Consider the following 20,157-nt stretch of genomic DNA (forward strand, 5'->3'; position numbering starts at 1 on the left):
ACTTTATTTAGTAAAAAAACCTTTAATATATTAAAGCATTCGTAGATTTCTGAAATTTACTTTTTGTGCCAATTGTACCTAGAGACAGACCAATTGTTCACAGTTTTAAAAAAATAACTTGAGATTTCATTTTTTCATGTAATCCATTTTTTATATTAAAACATAAGATTATGTAGAAATTCAAATTAATCAAGATTTTAATCAAGCGCTGCCAACTCTCCCATAGATTGAACAGTTTCAATTACATGATAAATGCAGTTAAAAGTATTGTATTGGAGTTTATATAACTATTATCTAACCTAAAGGAACCCGGCAGTTTAAGTAAAGTGGAACAACCGGATATTGTCATTTTTTTGTGAGAAACAAGCTCGGATACTGGCTTTAAACATTGGCCGACCGCGAAGTATGAAGAGGTGGGTTCGAACAGGTTCGGTTAGTTAATGGGTAGAGAGGGGGTGCAGAGGGGCATAGTACAAATTTCTTTTGTAGCAAGGAGGGTCGTGCTTTGGGTTAATATCAGATATCTAGAGACAATAGATTGTATATAATTCTTCTAGACAAGTATTCTTGTCCCAGTCCTAAACGATCTTCCTAGGGTACAGGTTCAGATCAAATCCCAGTTCGATCCGAAACTTTAAAATTTCTTCTCCTATCCTTCTCCCGTCTCCAGTAGCTACCGGAGCATAAATCTTCTCTGAACCTAACCCTAGGATTCCAACATGCTTGTACTAGGTAAGCAGTAAACTCACACTAATCTGTTTAATCATATTACCGAGACATTAAGTATTTTTATGTCAGGTTTCCTGAGTTCAGTCCTTCTCTGTATCCTTGTAGGCCTAATTCTTAAGAAGAGTATAGTGAAAAGATATTATATTCGATTCTCTCAGACGGATTGCATATACGGTTCATATATACCATTCGTGACTCCGCAACCCTTGGTAAACCATCAAAATAAACATGCTGGAGTAATGTATAAGGAAGCTCCAGGTCCCATCAAGTATCCTATCATTGGATCCCTGTATTTGATGGGTCAGGATAAATATCCTTTTCAAGCTCTTACAAAACTGAAGGAGGTGAGTTAGTTTTTTACAAAATATTCCATCTTATAATCTCTGATTTTAACATTTTTTTCAATATTCAGGTCTAAATTCATTTCTCAATTAAACAAATTTTCAATGATTTTCTGTTTAAAATGGTTAATTTCCAAAAAATTATGCCAACCTTTTTTTTTGCGGCTAAATTTTTCGATTTGGATCAGCAATATACAAGCAAAGATAGTAGCTAAAATTACTTTTTTTTCGTTGTCAAATCAATATCATAATATGTGTTTTTCTAAAAGTGACGAACCAAGAGGCAAGAACAAAGAATTTTCGTTAAAAAACATATTTCGTAACTTATACTCAAGACAAATCACATATTTTTTTCCAGTAATAGTATTAAAAGAAAAAAAAACATGATTACTTACAACTTGAGTAGTCAATATTGAAGTTTGATATGTTCAAGGATTAAAAAATGAAAGGAGTTTAGTGGATTCTTTCTCCTATTGTTTAAAGTTGGGCATTTTTGTAATCCTTTATTTTGATATTCAAGAAATTTTCGTTTTAAGTGGCTCCAAAAAATCTACGAATTTTAACTTAAAATTCAAATTGTAAGTTTGCTTTTTTAGTTTCAAGCTAATTTTGTCTACATCTTTGTAATTTTACAAAATATTAAAAAAATATATTTTAAATTTTAAAAACTTTGAAATTTTATGGAGGTTCTTGAAAAATTAAAAATGGATTGACTTAACCCAATTCTGCTTTTTAATAAGCCACCGCTTTTAGTCTTACAATAATTGCCTCAGTAGATTTTTATCTTTTAAACCCATCAAGTATAAATGTAGATTGCCGACCAACTACTTTTTGCTTCGAAACGTAATTTTAAATAATGAGTTAAATGTTCGATTAACAACAGTATTATTTATTCCTTTAAATTAGAAACATTAAAGAAGAAATCGTCAGGTTATTTTCTTAAAATATGTTCAATTCAGTCAAATCCTTTTATTTGCTGCAAGTCTGCAAGAAAATTTTTAAACCGTTTTTGGATAGAAATAAAACTCTGGAGGGTCACTTGAATTAACATCGACAGTACTTGATGAGCGAGTAAGTCTAAAGCAAAGTTGATCGAATTGTAAATCAGTTTTTATATTTTGAAATCTGTATCATTAATACACATTGATTTATAGTCAAAATATTAGTGTCAGAATACATAAATTCGTGCGAAGGTTTGTCGCCCCCCCCCCCCTACTATTGAGCCAAAGCTAGCTTTCAAAATAGATATTTTCACAATAAAGTGTTTAGGAGTAAAATTTCTTGATGGTTCATTTTTCGTTCTTTTTAGTGGAATTTCTTTTATTTTTATTTAGTTATTATTACTATTATTACCATTTCAGTTTTAAACCTGCGGATAAATTTTTATGAACTTAATGAAATTTTTTCTAAAATACTAATACAAAATAATCCCCCCCCCCCAAAAAAAAACCACAACAATATTTTTGTTGTGTATTTGACATTATAGGCCGAGAAGGAATAAAACTAGTTAAAAGGTCTGAAATATGATTATAAAGAAATGTTTTTGATCTTTGATCATTTTGGGTTTGGTTCATGGACAAAATGCACGTGAGCCATAACTGAAGAAAAAGTATGAATTCAGAAAACTGAGGTTTGTTCGTATATAAAAACTTCGTTCTAGATTTACAGTGTATAGTCCACATACTAAATATAGATCTTAATTTCAAAATATTAGAAAAACAATATGATTTTTTTTAATTTAACAAAAGAATTATAAAGATATGAACAAAACTCTAATTTGAAAAAAATAGGTTTTCTGAAATGGTTAACAAGGTTCGTTCACCGGAGACCTTTCTTCTGGTCAAAAACTTTTTATGTAAGATTAAGGTTTGAATGCCTGTATATAGTGTATTTATTAAAAGTTTTAAAAAAACTTGTTTTGTTGTATCTGACCAAACTTAGGGCACTCCTAGAGACAGTAGAGTTGGTTTCCAGAAACTCATGTTTCCATACACAATTCTAATCTTGATAGATCTGGTCCCAAAGTATTGATTGATTATCTCTCCCCCCCCCCCCCCTCCGACCCAACCAACAATGGAACAAAGTTGTCGGCGGAAAAAATTCCTGAATATATTCCACAATGTACACAGTGACTCCAAATATCCAAAAATGCGGGAGAAAGATTTTCAACTTCTTGGAAGTTTCTGTTTTTAAAATTAAGCAAATGTTTTTTCCCTTTCTTCTGTAAACTACATCCATTTAACAGAACGGCAAAGGAATTGAGTCTTTTCCACAAACTCTGATTTTCCAAGATATTTCAAACTACGAATTCTGTTCGATCAAATAATCCAAGTGTGAAATATCGATGTTTTACACCATCAGGTTACAAAGTTATAGAAACTAGAAAATATGAGTTTGTGGAAAAAGACTTAATTCCTTTGTTAGTTGCGATCGTTTAAATAAGATGATCATCTTAAATTTTCTTATGAAAATAAGATAATCAAACTTAAAGTTTCTTGTGTAAATAAGATTCAAGTTTTAACGAAAATAAGATGATCAATAATAAGGTATTTTTGTGTAAATCAATTTTAATAAGGGTTTTAATGAAAATAAGATGATTATTTTAAAATAGTCAATAATATAGTTATATATAAGTGTCTCGCAAAGATATGATCAATTTAAAAGTTTTTCGCATAAATAAGATGCCAATCTTAAATCTTTTCTTGTAAGTAAGACCTTTTGCTCTCCGATTTCATGACTGATTTGTTTCATTCCCAAGTCAAAAAAAATGCAATTACCTTTTCTTTGCTTGCTTACAAAAAAATTGTTTTTATAAACAAGATTGACGTATAGTGTATGAAAATTGGGTTTCAACTTAATCATTTTTCATTGAGGTATTTCGGTATGTTAGGCCTGAATCTGTTTCATATTCACTCAGATTATGTCCATGAAACCAAAATTCAAGGTTTCCTGGTGAATCCCATCTTGCATTCAAGGTCTTTATGTTTGTATATATAGTAAACTTTACAAACTGCTCTCTGAGCTAGTTCAAAATTCGTTAATTATCCACCTTTCTTAACTTTGTTCGTAAAGTCCTTACATTTTGGGCAAAATTTCTTAATTTCTCATGTTCTCTGACTGCCATAATATGACCATTGGAGACGTCTGCAAGATTGTCTTAGATCTTTAATAGCTATTTTATGACAAAGGCGATGTTTTTAAAACTATAATTATCAAAAAACTGAAGAATTTATTAAATGTGACATTTTTCTCTTTTATTTTTATCGAAGGCAAACGTTATTAGATAAAACTTGTATTTAAATCTTAAATACAATGAATATCTAGGAGTACGGGAATGTGATCTCCCTGCGGCTAGGAACTACAGATTGTATCTCAGTATCCGATGAATGGTTGATCCATCAGGTTCTCATAGAGAGGGGAGAACACTTCGACGCTCGACCCAACTTCCTCCGATTCCACTTGATGTTCGGAGGTTCAAAACAAAACGGTAATTTTTCGAGTTTTTAATAATGAAGACGACATTTTCATATTATCCAGGAATGTTCGAAAATCCAGCGCCAGCGAAAATTATTTTAAAAAACAAAATCAAAATTATTTTGAAATATTAACTTTATCCGAATGCGTCGAAAAATAATCGATGACTACTGTTTGTAATATCTAAATGATTTGTTTGGAATTAAGTTGATTTGTTTACGATCCGAGTTGAATTTTGCATATTTCCGAATTTGTATGGACGCTGCGTTCTTCGGTGTGAGTCGTTTTTAATAACTTTCTCCTTATAGACGCAACAGATAGAAGTAAGATTAGTAGTGATCAAAAGCGCTTATTTTTCGCCGTAAACCTATACCCCCTTTCATTTTTCGTGAACACTCCCTTTAAGAAAGAAAAAAAAATCGATTTTGATGCTGCAATGTTTTTAACTTTAGCTCTGGCTTTCTGTGATTACGACGAGATACAGAAAATCAGAAAGAATCTACTTGCAGCGCACACGTTTCCTCGGAGGAATACCCTGTCATACGATAAATTGGATCAGGTACTATAGTTTTGGAAGTAAACTAAAAGATAATGAATAGCTCAAGATATTTTGAGTTTATCAACAGTAAGACGACATTCAAAACTTACTCTTTTCAGATAATCTTCAGCGAACTGGATATTTTCCTGGAGCATTTGAACCAGAACACTGATATCAAACTCTACCTTTCAAAGGTTGGAAATCCTGTAAATATTTCGCAGATTTAACTTTTTGCCGCAATTATTCTTTATTAAATCATATTTGTGAGTTTAAATAAAAGAAGACTAATTCTATTATTCAAAGAACAAACTTTAAAGTTTACGAATTACATAAATTGACATCGTTTTAAATCACATCTTTTTTATTTTAGGCGTGTAGCAACATTTTCAATGGATATTTCTGTGACACTGAGCGCAAGGATTACACAGACTTGCAGCACAATAAATACGTAGATCTATTTGATAAAGTGTTTTGGGAGGTATGCAGCTAACTTCACTTCTAAACTTTATCCATTATCTAGAAACTACTTAGAAACTTTATCCATTATCTAGAAACTACTTAGAAACTTTATCCATTATCTAGAAACTACTTAGAAAACTCAATTCAATTTATCTAGAAATCTAGTATTATTCTGTTTTTAGAATGTTTAGTCCCGTTATAACAAAGAATTCAATACTCTATTTTTACTTTTTTATTATTAGCGTCAGTATTAGTATCAGTATTAATATCAGTATCAGTATCTAATACCGTACATCTTGTTTTAACATAATTTCAGTATTTCAAAATTATCCTTTATTCTGAAAAAACCGTATTCAGTATCATTTCATTTTTTCTCTTTTCTTTTTCTCTTCGTTTCTTATTCTTCCATGCTTGCTCTTTCATTCTTTGTCTTCCATTTTTTCTCTTCCTTTCTTACTCTTTCATTCTTTCTCCTCTATTTTTTTTCAACCATTCTTTCTTTACCATTCTTTCTCTTCCATTATTTCTCTTCCATTCTTTCTCTTCCATTCATTATCTTCCATTCTTACTCTACCGTTCATTCTCCTTCATTTATTCTCATCCTTTCTTTCTCTTCCTTAATTATTTTTTAAATGCTTTCTCTTTTATTCTTTTTCTTTGATTTTTTTTCTTCCATTCTTTCTTTTTCCTTTTCTTTCTTATTACTCCATTCATTCCATTTTCTCGTTAAATTTTATTCTTTCTTAATCTGTATCTCCTACTTTACTCTAGGTGAACAATGGACGCGCTGTGGACTTTATCCCGGAGTTAATGATTCTCATGCAGCTTCAGATGCTTGGAGTTAAATCTCAATGTCGTTCTATCAGAAAATACGTGATGGATGTTATCCTGCAGAACAACCTGAGCTCCGACCAGGAGAACCTGGTTGGGAGCCTGTTCTCCAGAGTAGAGGAAGATAAAGCAAATGAGGTGAGCAAACACTAGAAATAATTGCTAACTCAAAATGCTCCTTATCAAATATGGAATAAAATGTGAAATTATTCTACACATCTAGACATTTCACATCTAGTTAAACATAATATACTACAAGTTATCAATAAAAAACTAAAAAATGTTACGCTGTTTTGTTAGGACCCTGAGACGACCTTGAACCGAGAGTGTGCTTTGTACGCTCTGGAGGATATCCTGGGAGGACACTGCGCAGTCTCTAATATAACGATAAGGTCACCTAACAAGAGTAAATATCACTAAAGATGTGTCAGAAATGTCGAATGCAATTAACCATCAATTCTAGATTCATAAGAGTAGATTATTTGAGAATTTAAGATTATGATTAGACATATTGGACTGAATATTTAGTTTTTGATCATGGCAGATATCAAAATATTTAGTTTTTGATCATGGCAGATATCAAAATTGGAATTAAGTCATACATGTCGGTGGTGAGGAGCGTCGACCATTGTTTCATGTCGGTGGTGAGGAGCGTCGACCATTATTTCATGCAATGATGGTTGTCGGCTAATACTAATGTACAGGGTGTTCCACATAACATGACAGTCGGTACATAGTTTTGAATGTCGTCTTCCATTGTCTTAGATATAAAGGCTGTTTGCAGTTTATTTCGTTTAAAATATCTTTTGCTCAAGTATATTTTACTTTGAAATTAATTTTACTATAATATGACTCCTATATAATATTTTTGTTATTGTCTTTGGTATTAAACAACAACAAATGATGGAAGAAGACATTCTAAACTATTTACTTACTATCATGTTTTGTTGGACCCCTGTATATATTTTAAAGGGAGTGACCGGCTATTTAAGGTAGTTGAACTGAGTATGCAGTGTTGCGGAAAACTTCTTCCGGATTCTTTTAAGACATATTTAACTTTTTAAAGATCTGTAAATCCTGAGTTTGAGCGTAAATTTGACGTTCAAATTGTAGAATTTTTTTAAATTTTATTTTGTCGTTATTTAACAATTTAAAAACTAATTCTGAAAACGTATCCACCCCCAAAATAGGAGTTTTGAACGACGAATTTGAGCTCGAACTCAGGATTTACAGATTTTTAAAAAGAAGTTTTCCACAACATTGCATACTTAGTTCAACTACCTTACATAGCCGGTCACTCCTTTTAAGAAATAAAAAAATTAAGTTTTACTAGAGAATTAAGGATGATTACAGTGTTCAATGTTAGGATAAGATGATCTAGGAATTATAGTAAGATATAGATAAGAAACGAATTGAAAGAGCGGATGAATATTATAATATCTGGGAGCCAATAAATTTAATTTATTTAATGTTCTACTAAATTCAGTATTGGTGGAAACCTTTTCCAACAGGATACTGAATATTCAATTCAAATTCAAGCATTTTCTGATTTTATTGTTTTCGGCCGGGTTTCCTGGATTCTAATCTAGAAATTAAATATATCGATTCTAGAGAAACTAAACTAGTTGTTACAGATAATTTTTGATATTTATCGATGGTTGAGAGAATAAATGAAATGGATAAATTCCTAGATCTTTGAAATTTAAATCGTAAATTTGTCCTCAATCTTTTGAAATAAAAACATTGTGTCCAATAATTTTGCAGTGAAATTATATTTGAATTTTAAAAACTTACAAACCAGTTCTTGTATACAGTACATTAAAAACACAAAAACCAGTTCTTGTATACAGTAGGATACAATAAAACACCAAAAAGCTGTTTTTGTATACATTAGGATACAATAAAAACACGAAAAAGCAGTTCTTGTATAAAGTAGGATACAATAAAACACCAAAAAGCAGTTCTTGTATAAAGTAGGATACAATAAAAACGCGAAAACCAGTTCTTGTATTCACTAGGATACAATAAAACACCAAAAAGCAGTTCTTGTATACAGTAGGATAAAATAAAACCACGAAAATCAGTTCTTCACTCTAGTATGCCGAGTCCATAAGCACCTGGTCCAATCAGGGTTCAGTCATGTGTTTGTTGTCTATTCTGAACCAATAGAAATTGCATTATCCAATTAGAGATATGAATCCTTAAATCGGCGCTATAAGTAAATGGAAATATTTACTTCTACTGAAACTATAATGTCTTCCATACAGTAAGGTACAATAAAACAAAACAAAAACAGTTCTTGTATACAGTAGGATACAATAAAACACAAAAACCAGTTCTTGTATTCAGTAGGATACAATAATACACACATGCAGCTTGACTTGTTCCAGTAGGAAACAAAAAAGCAGCAAAACCAGCTCTTTTCAAAGATTTGAATATCAAAGATTTACACCATCAGGATGAAAAGATGCTCAACATTTGAAATATCAAAGTGTAACTCAACCACGCCGAAAACAAAGGGCTTTCAAATTAGAGTTTGAGACGATTAATCAGTTTCTTTTGCCTTTTTGTCATATTAATAATATATATTCTAGAATGCTCCGGGACATAACAGATAACCCTAAGGTTCAAGAGAAGCTCCGAGCTGAGATAGAGAAGGAGGTTGGAGCTGCCAGGATGAGCAGCTACGATGTTGGAAATATTCATTATCTGAAGGCTTGCTTCCATGAAACTCTCCGAACCACCTGCTCAGCAATAGTTCCTCATATGGCCAACTCTAACACTACTCTAGGAGGTTTCTTTTAATTCTTCTTAATCCAAGGGCAACACTTTTAAAGAAGAAAGCGCTTAGCTTGATATCCACTATAAAAGCAATAAAATTGAAGTTTAACTTCTTAAATCGAGAAATTTTGCCCACTCTTGGCTGCAATGAGATATCAGACGTCTAAGGTTGAACCGTCGCGTCTAGGGAGAAATGAATCGCGTGAGGGCTGAAAATACAGGTTTTAGATACAAAAATCTTGCCCTCCGTTCTTATAAACATAACATTAAACATAAATATAAGATTTTTATTTTTATCTACATAAATATATTTGACGCAAACTATGGCCTTGTCATAGTTTTTTGTTTAACTCATTTGTTTTTGTTTCAGACTATTTTGTTCCCAAGGACACTGTTGTTATAATTAACAATCACTACACTAACTTTTCCGAGACACTCTGGACCAACCCGGAGGAATACAATCCGGACAGATTTATAGACCAGAGAACTGGGAAATTTATGAAACCATCACATTTCCAGCCTTTCTCATCAGGACGGAGATCCTGTATAGGATACAAGATAGTTACCATTGTAACCACCGGTATCATTGCAGCGATTATCAGGTAAGTTTCTCATCCTATTTTTTGCTTTTTCTTTTATTTGGGTCAAGAAAATAAGCCACATATTTGTGTAGAAAAAAGTGATGTTTGTGGGAATGTTAAGAACTTCCTATATCTTTGCAACCTGCAACCTTATAGTGCAAACCTTTGATATTTCAAATTTAAATTATTTTTTTATCTTTACTTCGTTTCGTTAACAAGATTTAGGATCAGAGAGTTTATGGAAAAGACTTTTTAACGGTTTTTATTTGTTTTAGGAACAAAAGAGTTGAATCTGATATTCCTGAAATACCTGTAGGATTCTTAGCTCTTCCGACCCAGCCTTACTTCTTTCAATTCTCATCTGTACAACAATAGAATGCCTGTATATGTGTTCAAAGCCTGTACATGTGTATATCATCTGTACGTTTGCATGGGATCTGTGCATATGTATGGAAACTGTACATGTGTATATAATTTGAACATGTTGATAGAATCATGTACAATGTACATGGGTACAAAACTATGTATAGTAAAAGTATATGTAAAGAACCTGTGTATGTTACTGCAACTTGTACATGTATAATGTGTATGTATATTGTACATATAAAAACATCCTTTACATATGTATACGCATCTGTACATGATATATACAAGTGTACAGAAACTCTTTGTTTGCAGAGAACAGTATTGCATTACATTTGCTTTTCACTATGTACATTGTACAATGTACGTACATATCTATTTATTATCTTATTTACAATATTCATTCGAAACAACCAGCCATAATACTATCTGAAAGAATCCTTCCATTTCGTTTGACTTGTTAATGCTTTGATCGTTAAATTTGTCGATCACGGTCAATTTATGATGTTTTCGCTATTTGGTTTCACTTCGATCTTGATATTTCCGAATTAAACCATAAGTTTTACTTTATTTTAACAAAATTGTTTAAATTTGTTGTTACACACCCACTTTGAAAAAGCCTAACTCGTTCTGCTCCAAGATAAATTATTTATCTGAAAGCCAACAGGGGGTTTAACTTAGATACATTAAATTCTTTATTAAAGAAAAGTTATTTTGATCATTCTTTACAAGTTTAGAGTTTTTACTCTGACTTACTTTTACAGAAATCCCCCAGATATGGAGAAATATTTTAAATCAATGAATCAGAAGTTTTTTTTAAAAGAATTGTAATATTTGTGATTTTGCGATCTCACGGTAAGAAACTTATCCTTTAAATTTTTCACTTTGAACCTTGAATTCTAACCCCCCCCCCCATGCGCATATTCAAATCATACTGGCTTAAAATAGCTTAAATCTCGGAATTATATTTAAATGTTCTCCATCTTAGTTTTGTTGTTTTATCCAGCTTTGGTTCATTATTATTTTTTGTAAATTATTCAATTTTCGGGGCATTTGTTTGTTTACTTTTATTGATGGACGTACAGGGACAAATTAAACATTGCTGTACTACTGTACATAAACTTTACACTTATATCTGTTGGTTTGTTTACTAGTAAACTTAGATTATATCTGCCCTACTAACTAGTAAACCTAAATTCTTTTCCCTGCTGACTAGTAAACCTAGATTATCGTCCCTACCATACTAATAAACCTAGATTATCTACCCTACTAACTAGTAAACTTAGATTATTTGCCCTACTAACTAGTAAACCTAGATTATCTTCCCTACCATACTACTAAACCTAAATTCTCTTCCCTACTATACTACAAGACCTAGATTATCTGCTCCACTAACTAATAAACCTAGATTCTCTTCCCTACTATACTATTAAACCTAAACTATCTGCTCCACTAACTGATAAACCTAGATTCTCTTCCCTACTTTACTATTATACCTAAATTATCTGCTCCACTAACTAATAAACCTAGATTCTCTTCCCTACTATACTATTAAACCTAAATTATCTTCTCTACTATCCTAGTGAACTTAGATTATCTTTCATACGAACTAGTAAACCTAGATTATTTTCTCTCTCTACTATCTAGACCTAGATTTTCCTTTTTCTTGGCTAGCTTGAGTTATTTTTGAAAGAATAAAATCAATTTTTAATATTTACTTTTCTAAATTCTCACAAAAAAACTATACCGTAAATAGGAAAATTTATATATCAATGGTTTTCTTTTTTTTTGTGTATTTCTTAAATAAAGTAACCTGTATGCATGGTATATTCTGAAATTTCGTTTAAACTGAATTTCTTTCCTTTGACTTGGATCGTGATCAGAGATAATAATTGAGTTTTAAATATTTGATAACCTTAATTTCTAAAACCACAATACTCTTGAATAAAATATTTTTCAAATTTCTTTCTGCTTCTTGAACAAAGTAGAATTTATATACATTGTTTTCTTTTACTCTTTATCCTATCGATGTTTCAGCAAGCTCAACATTGAAAAACCATTCGCTAAAAGTAAAAGAAATATCTCCATTTTTTCCAGAGTACCACATGGTTCAAATATAACACATCCTGGCTTAAAGGGACTGTCAACGTAAAAGAAATATCTCCATTAAAGGGAGTGTCAACGTAATTTCAAGTGGCATCTATACAGAGGGGAATGGCCGATTCACACCTGTAGCCTTTAAACCAGTGTTTTCGCAAAATGAAAAAAAATTATCCTCGTTATTCTATTTAAAATTTGATATTTCTGGGTTCTCTTTATAAGAAAGATAAGAAACGATAATATATTCCCTATTGTGACTCAGATTACGTCTACAGTCAATGATAAACAATGAGATGTGTCTTTTTTTGTGGATTTATATTCAACGCAAAGGATCCTTTGAACTGAAACATTCAGACTTATATTTAAAACTGAAATCTCATTTTTAAACCATTGATTTAAATCCTGTGTAATGTGCATTGCACCCTCATGTAAAAAGAACCTTTAGCTTTTGCTTTGTTTTAATTTTTCTAAAAATTCCCAAAACTTTCAATATTTCAAATTTGATCTAAATTTCACAAATTTATAAAAGGCTAATTGGGCCTGATTGTATTTTCTTTATTGTTCACTGTATTATAGTAATATACATTTTTAAATATATACAGGGCTCGTGTTAAAGTATTTATTTTAAAAACAATATCCAAGAAAATGTTAAAAACAAAATATAAATCACGTTTTAAAAATAATTCCTTTGTGTATTTTTACTTTTTCTTACCCGGAACCTCAGACCTGATTTAATCTGTAAACAAAAAGTAAAAAGTTTTTTATTAAAGAAACAAACGGCATTGTTGTCGGGGAGCTGGACAATAAGAAACTAGGATCATAGTTTTAGAATACAGGCCCATCCTTCATCCTAGATACATCCTTCATCCTAGATACATCCTTCATCCTAGATACATCCTTCATCTTTCATCGTAGATACATCCTTCATCCTAGCTACATCTTTCATCCTAGATACCTCCTTCATCCTAGATACTTCATCCTAGATACCTCCTGCATCCTAGATACATCCTAGATACATCCTTCATCCTTGATTTACCTTTCGTCCTAGAGCCGCCCTTGCTTTATCCTAGCCTTAAAATTCGGTTTGCACTTGATCCCTGTTAATAAACAAGTTCTCTATTCTCTAAATTACATAATTATGATTGTATAAAGTTTTAGTTTAATCTCTGGGAATATTTTAGTTGTTCTTGGTTCCACGTTTCATGTATGCTGTACTCTTAGTAATATGTTTGTTACAATTTGCTCTTTACTGATAAAATAAAGACATCACAGGAACTAGTTTTATCGTAAGTAAACAAGAGATAGTAAACAAATCTCTTGCTCTAACCAGATATTTAAATCTTTGTCATATGCCGCACTATGATTTCAGTAAATATTTCCATTTACTGATAGCGCCGATTCATAACTCTGATTGGATAATGAGATAGATAGAGAGATAGATGATACTGCCATACTATTTTTGTTGGTTCAGAATACTGAGCCCTGATTGGATCAGACGCTAATGGACTCTGCATACAGGAGTGGTAGGGTTACCTCCAAAGGACGAGGCTGAAGGACGACTTGAAACTTTAAAGATATGACTATTCCAAGGTTAAGATAATTATTATGTCTCAGATAAAGCCTTGAAATGGCTGATTAAATTATTTGGTAATGAAAGACACAATTTTACAGACAATATAATTTTTGCACAGTCGTATTTGAAGTCTCATCTTTTACGGATAAACCTGCAGCTGTCCTAAATCCTTGTAGGATCCGAAAAAAAGAAAACAACTCCTACGCCTTGTCAAATTTGGTGCAACTGACATTACATGTGTTTACTGAACGACCTATTTATAGAATGAATGTCCCAGCAAATAAAAGTTGACTTTAATTAGCCGTTCCAAATCTCGGGTTTTATGTAAGAATGAGAACAGAACTACTTTTTTTTCCGCCGAGGTTCTAGAAATATGACGTAGATAGTATACGTGAACTAGCGGAATTGGCACCAAGATGAGACCGGAGTCACGGAACCACATTATCATTTATGAACTACAATTTGTATCCGACTCTTAGACAACTTTTTTTTTGTCACCCAGACAATGAGAAGGAATCATTAATAAAGTTTGAATGTGTCTTCCACTATTTTTCTGGCGAAATGATTTTTTTATAACTAAGGCTGTCAAATACCGGAGGAGTATTCAGGGGGGGCTAAGCCCCCCCCCCTGGACCAATGAAATCTATTGATTTCAAGGGTTTTCAGGCCCCAACGGGTGCTGAGCCCCCCCCCCCCCTCCTCTAGAAAGAAGAAAAATTTAAGCCCCCCCCCCCGGCGCAATTTCCTGAATCCCCCCCTGCAAGTACCACATGGCTCTCCCGCTTTAAAACTGGTTTCCGGCTAAATTTTTCGAGGAAAGTTTAAACTGAGATCATAGAAATATTTGTATCACCTTTATTTATTCGTTAACAGCCTCTTAAAGGCAAAAGTCTCTAATTAAAGATACAGGAAATTGCGGGAAATGCGAGAGAGGTAACATCCAATCAAGAAACAACAAAAAGTATTTAGGAAAAGGCAATATACTTTATATCTAAAAACCTTGTCGCTATCACTGTAAAATTGCATGATATAATTGAATACTAATATATTGTTTAAAGCGGTGAAGACTTCTTAACTAAAACCAAATTTTCCAATTATCAAAAAAATGTAGTAACAGATTTGTAAAAATGTAGTAACAGATTTGTAAAAAGCAATTTATTTCAAATCTAAACCTTCAAATTAAAACTTGGGGAAAAAAGTCCCTAGAAAAAATTAAACTGGAAATAAATAAAATCATGTGTTCTAGATTCCTGGGACTTTTTTCCCTGAAGAAAAGTCCTAGAAAATAAAGTCTCAAAATGGTAGGACTTTTATATTTACCGAAACTTTTTTACCACAGGACATTTTTGGTGCCAAATTTTAGGACTAGTTTTCCTTACAGAGAACTTTATTGTGCTACCCCTCTTAGAACAGGTTTTTTGAGTGTACTTCTCAACTAGAAGTATTTCTATTTTGTATATAATTTATAAAATATTCAACTATATACAGGGTGTTTTTGAAAAAGTGTCATTTTTCATTTCGTTAAGAGATAGAAAAAAAACCACCAAAAGCCTATACTATATATGTATAAAACTATAAAATTGCGAAACTATCTCAAAATAATGGATAATCCTACAACGGACGTATAAGATAAGGTATTTTTGAAAAAATATATTTTTTTATCACAAACATAAGAATCAGAACTTTTATATGTAAAAAGTATTTATTAGATCTCTACAAATATACAGTTTCTAAAAGATCTATAGTTATCACCATGTTTGGTCACATATTGGCTTTACTTGTGTGATTCTCAAAAATACCCACATTCTGGTCAACACAAAAGAGTTTGGAATTACTCCTGATTTTTAAATAGTTTTGCAATGTAAAGTTTTGAAGAAGTACTGGTTGATTTTCTACCTACTGTAGGTGGATTTTTATCTTCCTGAAATGAAAAAAAACACACTAATTCTAAAACACCCTGTAGTTTCTTTATTTACTTTTATGATCAAAGTTGCTTCTTTATAAAAGAAAATTTAATCAAACTGTCGCAGATTTTGAAGTTTTAAAAATATTTAAAAATATTCAAAAATATTTTTTCACTTTTACTTCACCACTGGTATTACCTTAGATTTTATGCCAAAACCATTTCTTTTATTTCAGAAAAATTCCTCAAATCTAAATCTAATATTTTTCATCTAAATCTAATTTCCGCATTTAGAGCTTTTTCATTCTTTTTCTTATTCAGAAAGTTGAATATTTTTTTTACGAAACGCAAAAGATTTACAAAAAACATGCGTTTTTTTCACTCAAAAATATAGATTGGTCGTTTTGATACTTTTCGCAGAAAATATTTACAGAGAGTAAAATTAAGTATGGACAGAGTGTAAAACCACCATTTTGTGTATTGGTGTAAACTGCCCCAAAATCAAAATTGGGGTTATATGTCATCTTTTCCGTGCGTCTGTGCGTTTTCATAAACATTTTTTTATTACCTAACATCCGACCTATGAAAAGTGTGCACCCGACATACAATTAAATATGTTCATCCGACCTATGAAAGTTGTGCCTCTGACCTCAAACTGTGTTCATCCGACCTACAAAAGTTGTGCTTCCGACCTAAAAAATGTGTGCATCCGACATACAAAAAGTGTGTATCTGACCTATGAAAATTGTGCATCCGACCTACAAATTTGTGTGCAACCGGAACAGTGATCCTTACGGTAGAACTGTCAATTATAATTGACTAGATCTGAGGTTCCTGCACGTATAATTAACAAAATATAATGTACATCCGAACTCCAGCTGTCGTAGGTCTGATGTTGTAGTAGGTCCGAAGTATCGATCGAAGGACGGAAATGCCGTAGGACAGAAATAACATTACTATTTTTTCATCATATCTAGTAAATACTCAACCAAACCAAATATAAAAAAGAATAAATGTCCCAGAACAACAACAATCAGGAGAAGTACTTAAGAATAATCTAAATTTCAACACAGATTTTTGAAAAAAGAAAGAAAATGGAATCGTTTTGTTTATAAATATTTCACTTTATTCATGTCACTATAAAACACGTGAGTTTTACAGTGTTTCTCTGTACAATTGTTACTGTGCGTTAAACTATTATGTACAATGTACATTCTATACATTATACATACATATATATATAATGCTGAGATGCATGTACTAGGGTTTATAGGAAGTACATGATTATTGAGTTTACAATTTATACTTAAACATCAAGATGAGCCGATTAGAAAGGTTCAATTATATAACACTAGCATTAAAAACTGTAAACAAAAAATCACAAAAATTCGGTATTTTTACAATTGTGTCAAGGAAAGGAAGAAAGGTAGGATGCATCAAAGAAAGGAAGAAAGGAAGGATGTATCTTGGAAACGAAGAAAGTATAATGCATTAATAAAAAGAAGAAATGTAGGGTGCATCAAGAAAGGATGAAAGGTAGTATGCATCAAAAAAAAAGGAAGAAAAGAAGGATGTATAAAGGAAAGTAAAAATAGTAGGATGCATCAAGGAAAGAATGAAAGGTAGAACGTATTAAGGACCGGAAGAAAGGTAGTATGCATTAATGAAAGGAAGAAAGGTAGAATGCATTAAGGAAAGGAAGAAAAGGAAGAAAGATAGGATGCATCAATGAAAGGAAGAAAGGTAGGATGCATCAATAAAGGAAGAAAGGTAGGATGCATCAATAAAGGATGAAAGGTAGGATGCATCAATGAAAGGAAGAAAGGTAGGATGGATCAATGAAAGGAAGAATGGTAGGATGCACATAAATAAAAGGAAGAAAGGTATGATGCATGAAGAAAACAAAAGAAGGGAGAAGAACAGAATTAAGTGTACACTGTACACAATACATTATGCATGTGTAATGTATTGAGTAGTACTGTACAGTGTATACACCATACATTTGCATCTTAGGAAAGGGTACAAGGGGTTGTTTACATTTTAGTGTAACGCAGGACAGCTAAGGGACTACTATTTGGTTGTTTAAAATAAAACTAGAAATCCTGAGTATATACATCCTACTACGTCAGAGTAATTTGTAAACTTTAATGATGATCTGAAACATTTTCAGTGTGACGATTTGAAGGTTTGGTCTTCTGCTGAGCTTTACTATAGTTCTTGAATAAGCATTTCTAATGATTTAAAAGTGTACAGTGGCAGAGAACCATAAATGTAAAAAAAATCCGGAAAATTCGCCGTCAGTTGTAAGGTTACCCTTTAGTCTTTGATGAAATATAGTTTATTGTGTACATTGTACAATACACCGAGTACAATTTACAGAATACGCTATGTACTGTACTGCGCAGTACAGCACGCACTCATTTTATGATATGATACATTTTTGTCAGGAAAGTAAAAAAAGGAAGTATATTGATGCAAGGTAAAGGAAAAAAATAAATGTAAATATTTTTGGCTGTGAATTGTAACTGTTTATATACATTTCCCATCATTAATATGCGTATCAAGTCTTTTCCTTTGTTTACTTTCTTTCGTACATTTGACGAGCATTTTCTCCCCTGAGTCAGTCATTATGGGGAAAGATAAGTTTTATATACATTATAAATGTAAATTGTGTACATACACTGCAAGTTTATGTACACTACACATATTGGTTTTAGATTAAATGTGTATGTACAGCATACACCCTGCAGTAAGGGTAAAAATATATCAATATATAGTTTTAATATCTAATAAACCTTTTATTAAATTGATAAATATTGGAAACATGGGACTGTTCACTAGGATTTAATCCGAAACTGTTGATCACAGATTAAAGATAAAATCAAGAAAATAAGTAAATAAACCACCCAGAAAAATATTCTCTTTGCCGCGGAGTGAGATCAAAAAAAAGAATTTGGGGTCGTGTTCATTTTAGCACGTGGACCACTGAATTTGTTAACATTTGTCCTGGAAACAGTTTTAGCGTACATTTTTTCGAGGGTTTCCTGTGCTAAACATTTATTAACCAAGTACAGCTAAGTACAGAAAAGTAAATTCTGGTAAATTTAAAATAAATTTTACAGTATCTAAATGTTTTAAATGGAGGACATACATTAAATTCTTCAACTTATTTGAAAAATTCCTTGTTGCATTGTATTAAACATTTGATTTTTTAGATTTATTATGTACAGAGGTTTTATAAATATTTTTAACCGTGATGAATTGTTCATTTTAAGCTAAGTTTTTTTTTCTATTTTTCTCCGCAGTTTATCGAAAACATTTGAATTATAAAAAAGTACAGGAAATAACTGCAGTTAAAGAATCTAATTGCTCACTTTCTCCCCTTTTCAAGTCTGCCCCCCCCCTTAACATTAATTTTCTTTTCTTGTTTACGCTCCCCCCTTTAACATTAAATTTCTTTACTTGTCAGCACTTCCCCCCCATTAAGATTAAATTTTGTTTACTTGTTTGCGCTTCCCCTTTTAACATTAGATTTCTTTTCTTGTTTGCACTTCCCCCTTTAACATTAGATTTCTTTTCTTGTTTGCGCTTCCCCCCTTTAACATTAGATTTCTTTTCTTGTTTGCGCTTCCCCCCTTTAACATTAGATTTCTTTACTTGTTTGTTTGAGATTTAAATTCTCTAACAGTTTGACGAGAATAATATTTTTCTTTCTAGGTTGGAATTCTTTGTCTTTCAGCCAATTTGCTGGATTTGAATTTTTTAAGTTTAAAGGAAGTGTTCTCAAAAAAGAAAAGGGGGTAAAGGAAAAACAATAACTACCCCATCGCTGCTAACGGGGATTTATAAATCAATGCTTTTCAATTAAAATCCCCGTTAATTTTTTGAGAAAAATTCCTTTAAGGGTTTAAGTAGTACAAAAGTTGTACAAATTAGCACCATTTGAACTAGAAAAAATGCACTACATCTAATCTTTTCCCAATTCTATGAATTCTAAACAGTCCCAGACAATTCCAAAAGATATTTTTTCCGTTTTTTGACAAATGAAATAATTACTAGTAGTCGTCTTTGCAATAATACTTGAGACTTGAGATATATTGACATTGAAGGATAATTTTGAGCGCTCATGACGGTATCAACATCTTAGATACTCATTATTGTAAAGATCTCTTTCAGGGACTATCTTTGTAATTTCAAGTGACCCTCCATTTCAGAAAAGGGCCTTACCTTGTTTACGACGGTATCTTTGACACCTTTATCTGCTCATTAACGTGGAAGATAACGTCGTTTTTCTAGCCTAAAAACTTTTGGACTTTGATAAATCCTAAATTGTTTTCCTGCTGTAGAAATGCGCAAGTCACTTTTGTAGAGAACCCGCAATTGAAATTAACAGTTTTTGAATTAAAGACATGGATATCTAATGCATAGTATGATCGGACAAAGCTTTTAAGGATACCGGTGTGAATCGGACATGCCAATATTTT

General features: G+C 31.8%; 1 protein-coding gene across 1 annotated transcript; it reads left to right on the forward strand.

Annotated features, from left to right (window-relative positions):
* Window positions 1-552: 552 nt before the first annotated feature.
* LOC111700168 (cytochrome P450 307a1) lies at window positions 553-12,799 on the forward strand. Its single transcript, XM_023470998.1, has 11 exons — window positions 553-732; window positions 799-1,073; window positions 4,395-4,557; window positions 4,997-5,103; window positions 5,202-5,276; window positions 5,453-5,560; window positions 6,313-6,510; window positions 6,673-6,764; window positions 8,967-9,166; window positions 9,524-9,755; window positions 10,010-12,799. Exons 1-11 carry the CDS (start codon window positions 720-722, stop codon window positions 10,107-10,109), a joined length of 1,563 nt encoding a protein of 520 aa, XP_023326766.1. The 5' UTR covers window positions 553-719; the 3' UTR covers window positions 10,110-12,799.
* Window positions 12,800-20,157: the final 7,358 nt, after the last annotated feature.

The sequence above is a fragment of the Eurytemora carolleeae genome, unplaced genomic scaffold (assembly GCF_000591075.1).
Source record: "Eurytemora carolleeae unplaced genomic scaffold, Eaff_2.0 scaffold392, whole genome shotgun sequence".
NCBI lineage: Eukaryota > Metazoa > Arthropoda > Copepoda > Calanoida > Temoridae > Eurytemora > Eurytemora carolleeae.

Coding starts and splice junctions, on each gene's coding strand:
- LOC111700168 (XM_023470998.1), top strand. Junction 5,104..5,201: donor CATACGATAAATTGGATCAG/GTACTATAGTTT, acceptor TACTCTTTTCAG/ATAATCTTCAGCGAACTGGA. Junction 5,277..5,452: donor TCAAACTCTACCTTTCAAAG/GTTGGAAATCCT, acceptor TTTTTATTTTAG/GCGTGTAGCAACATTTTCAA.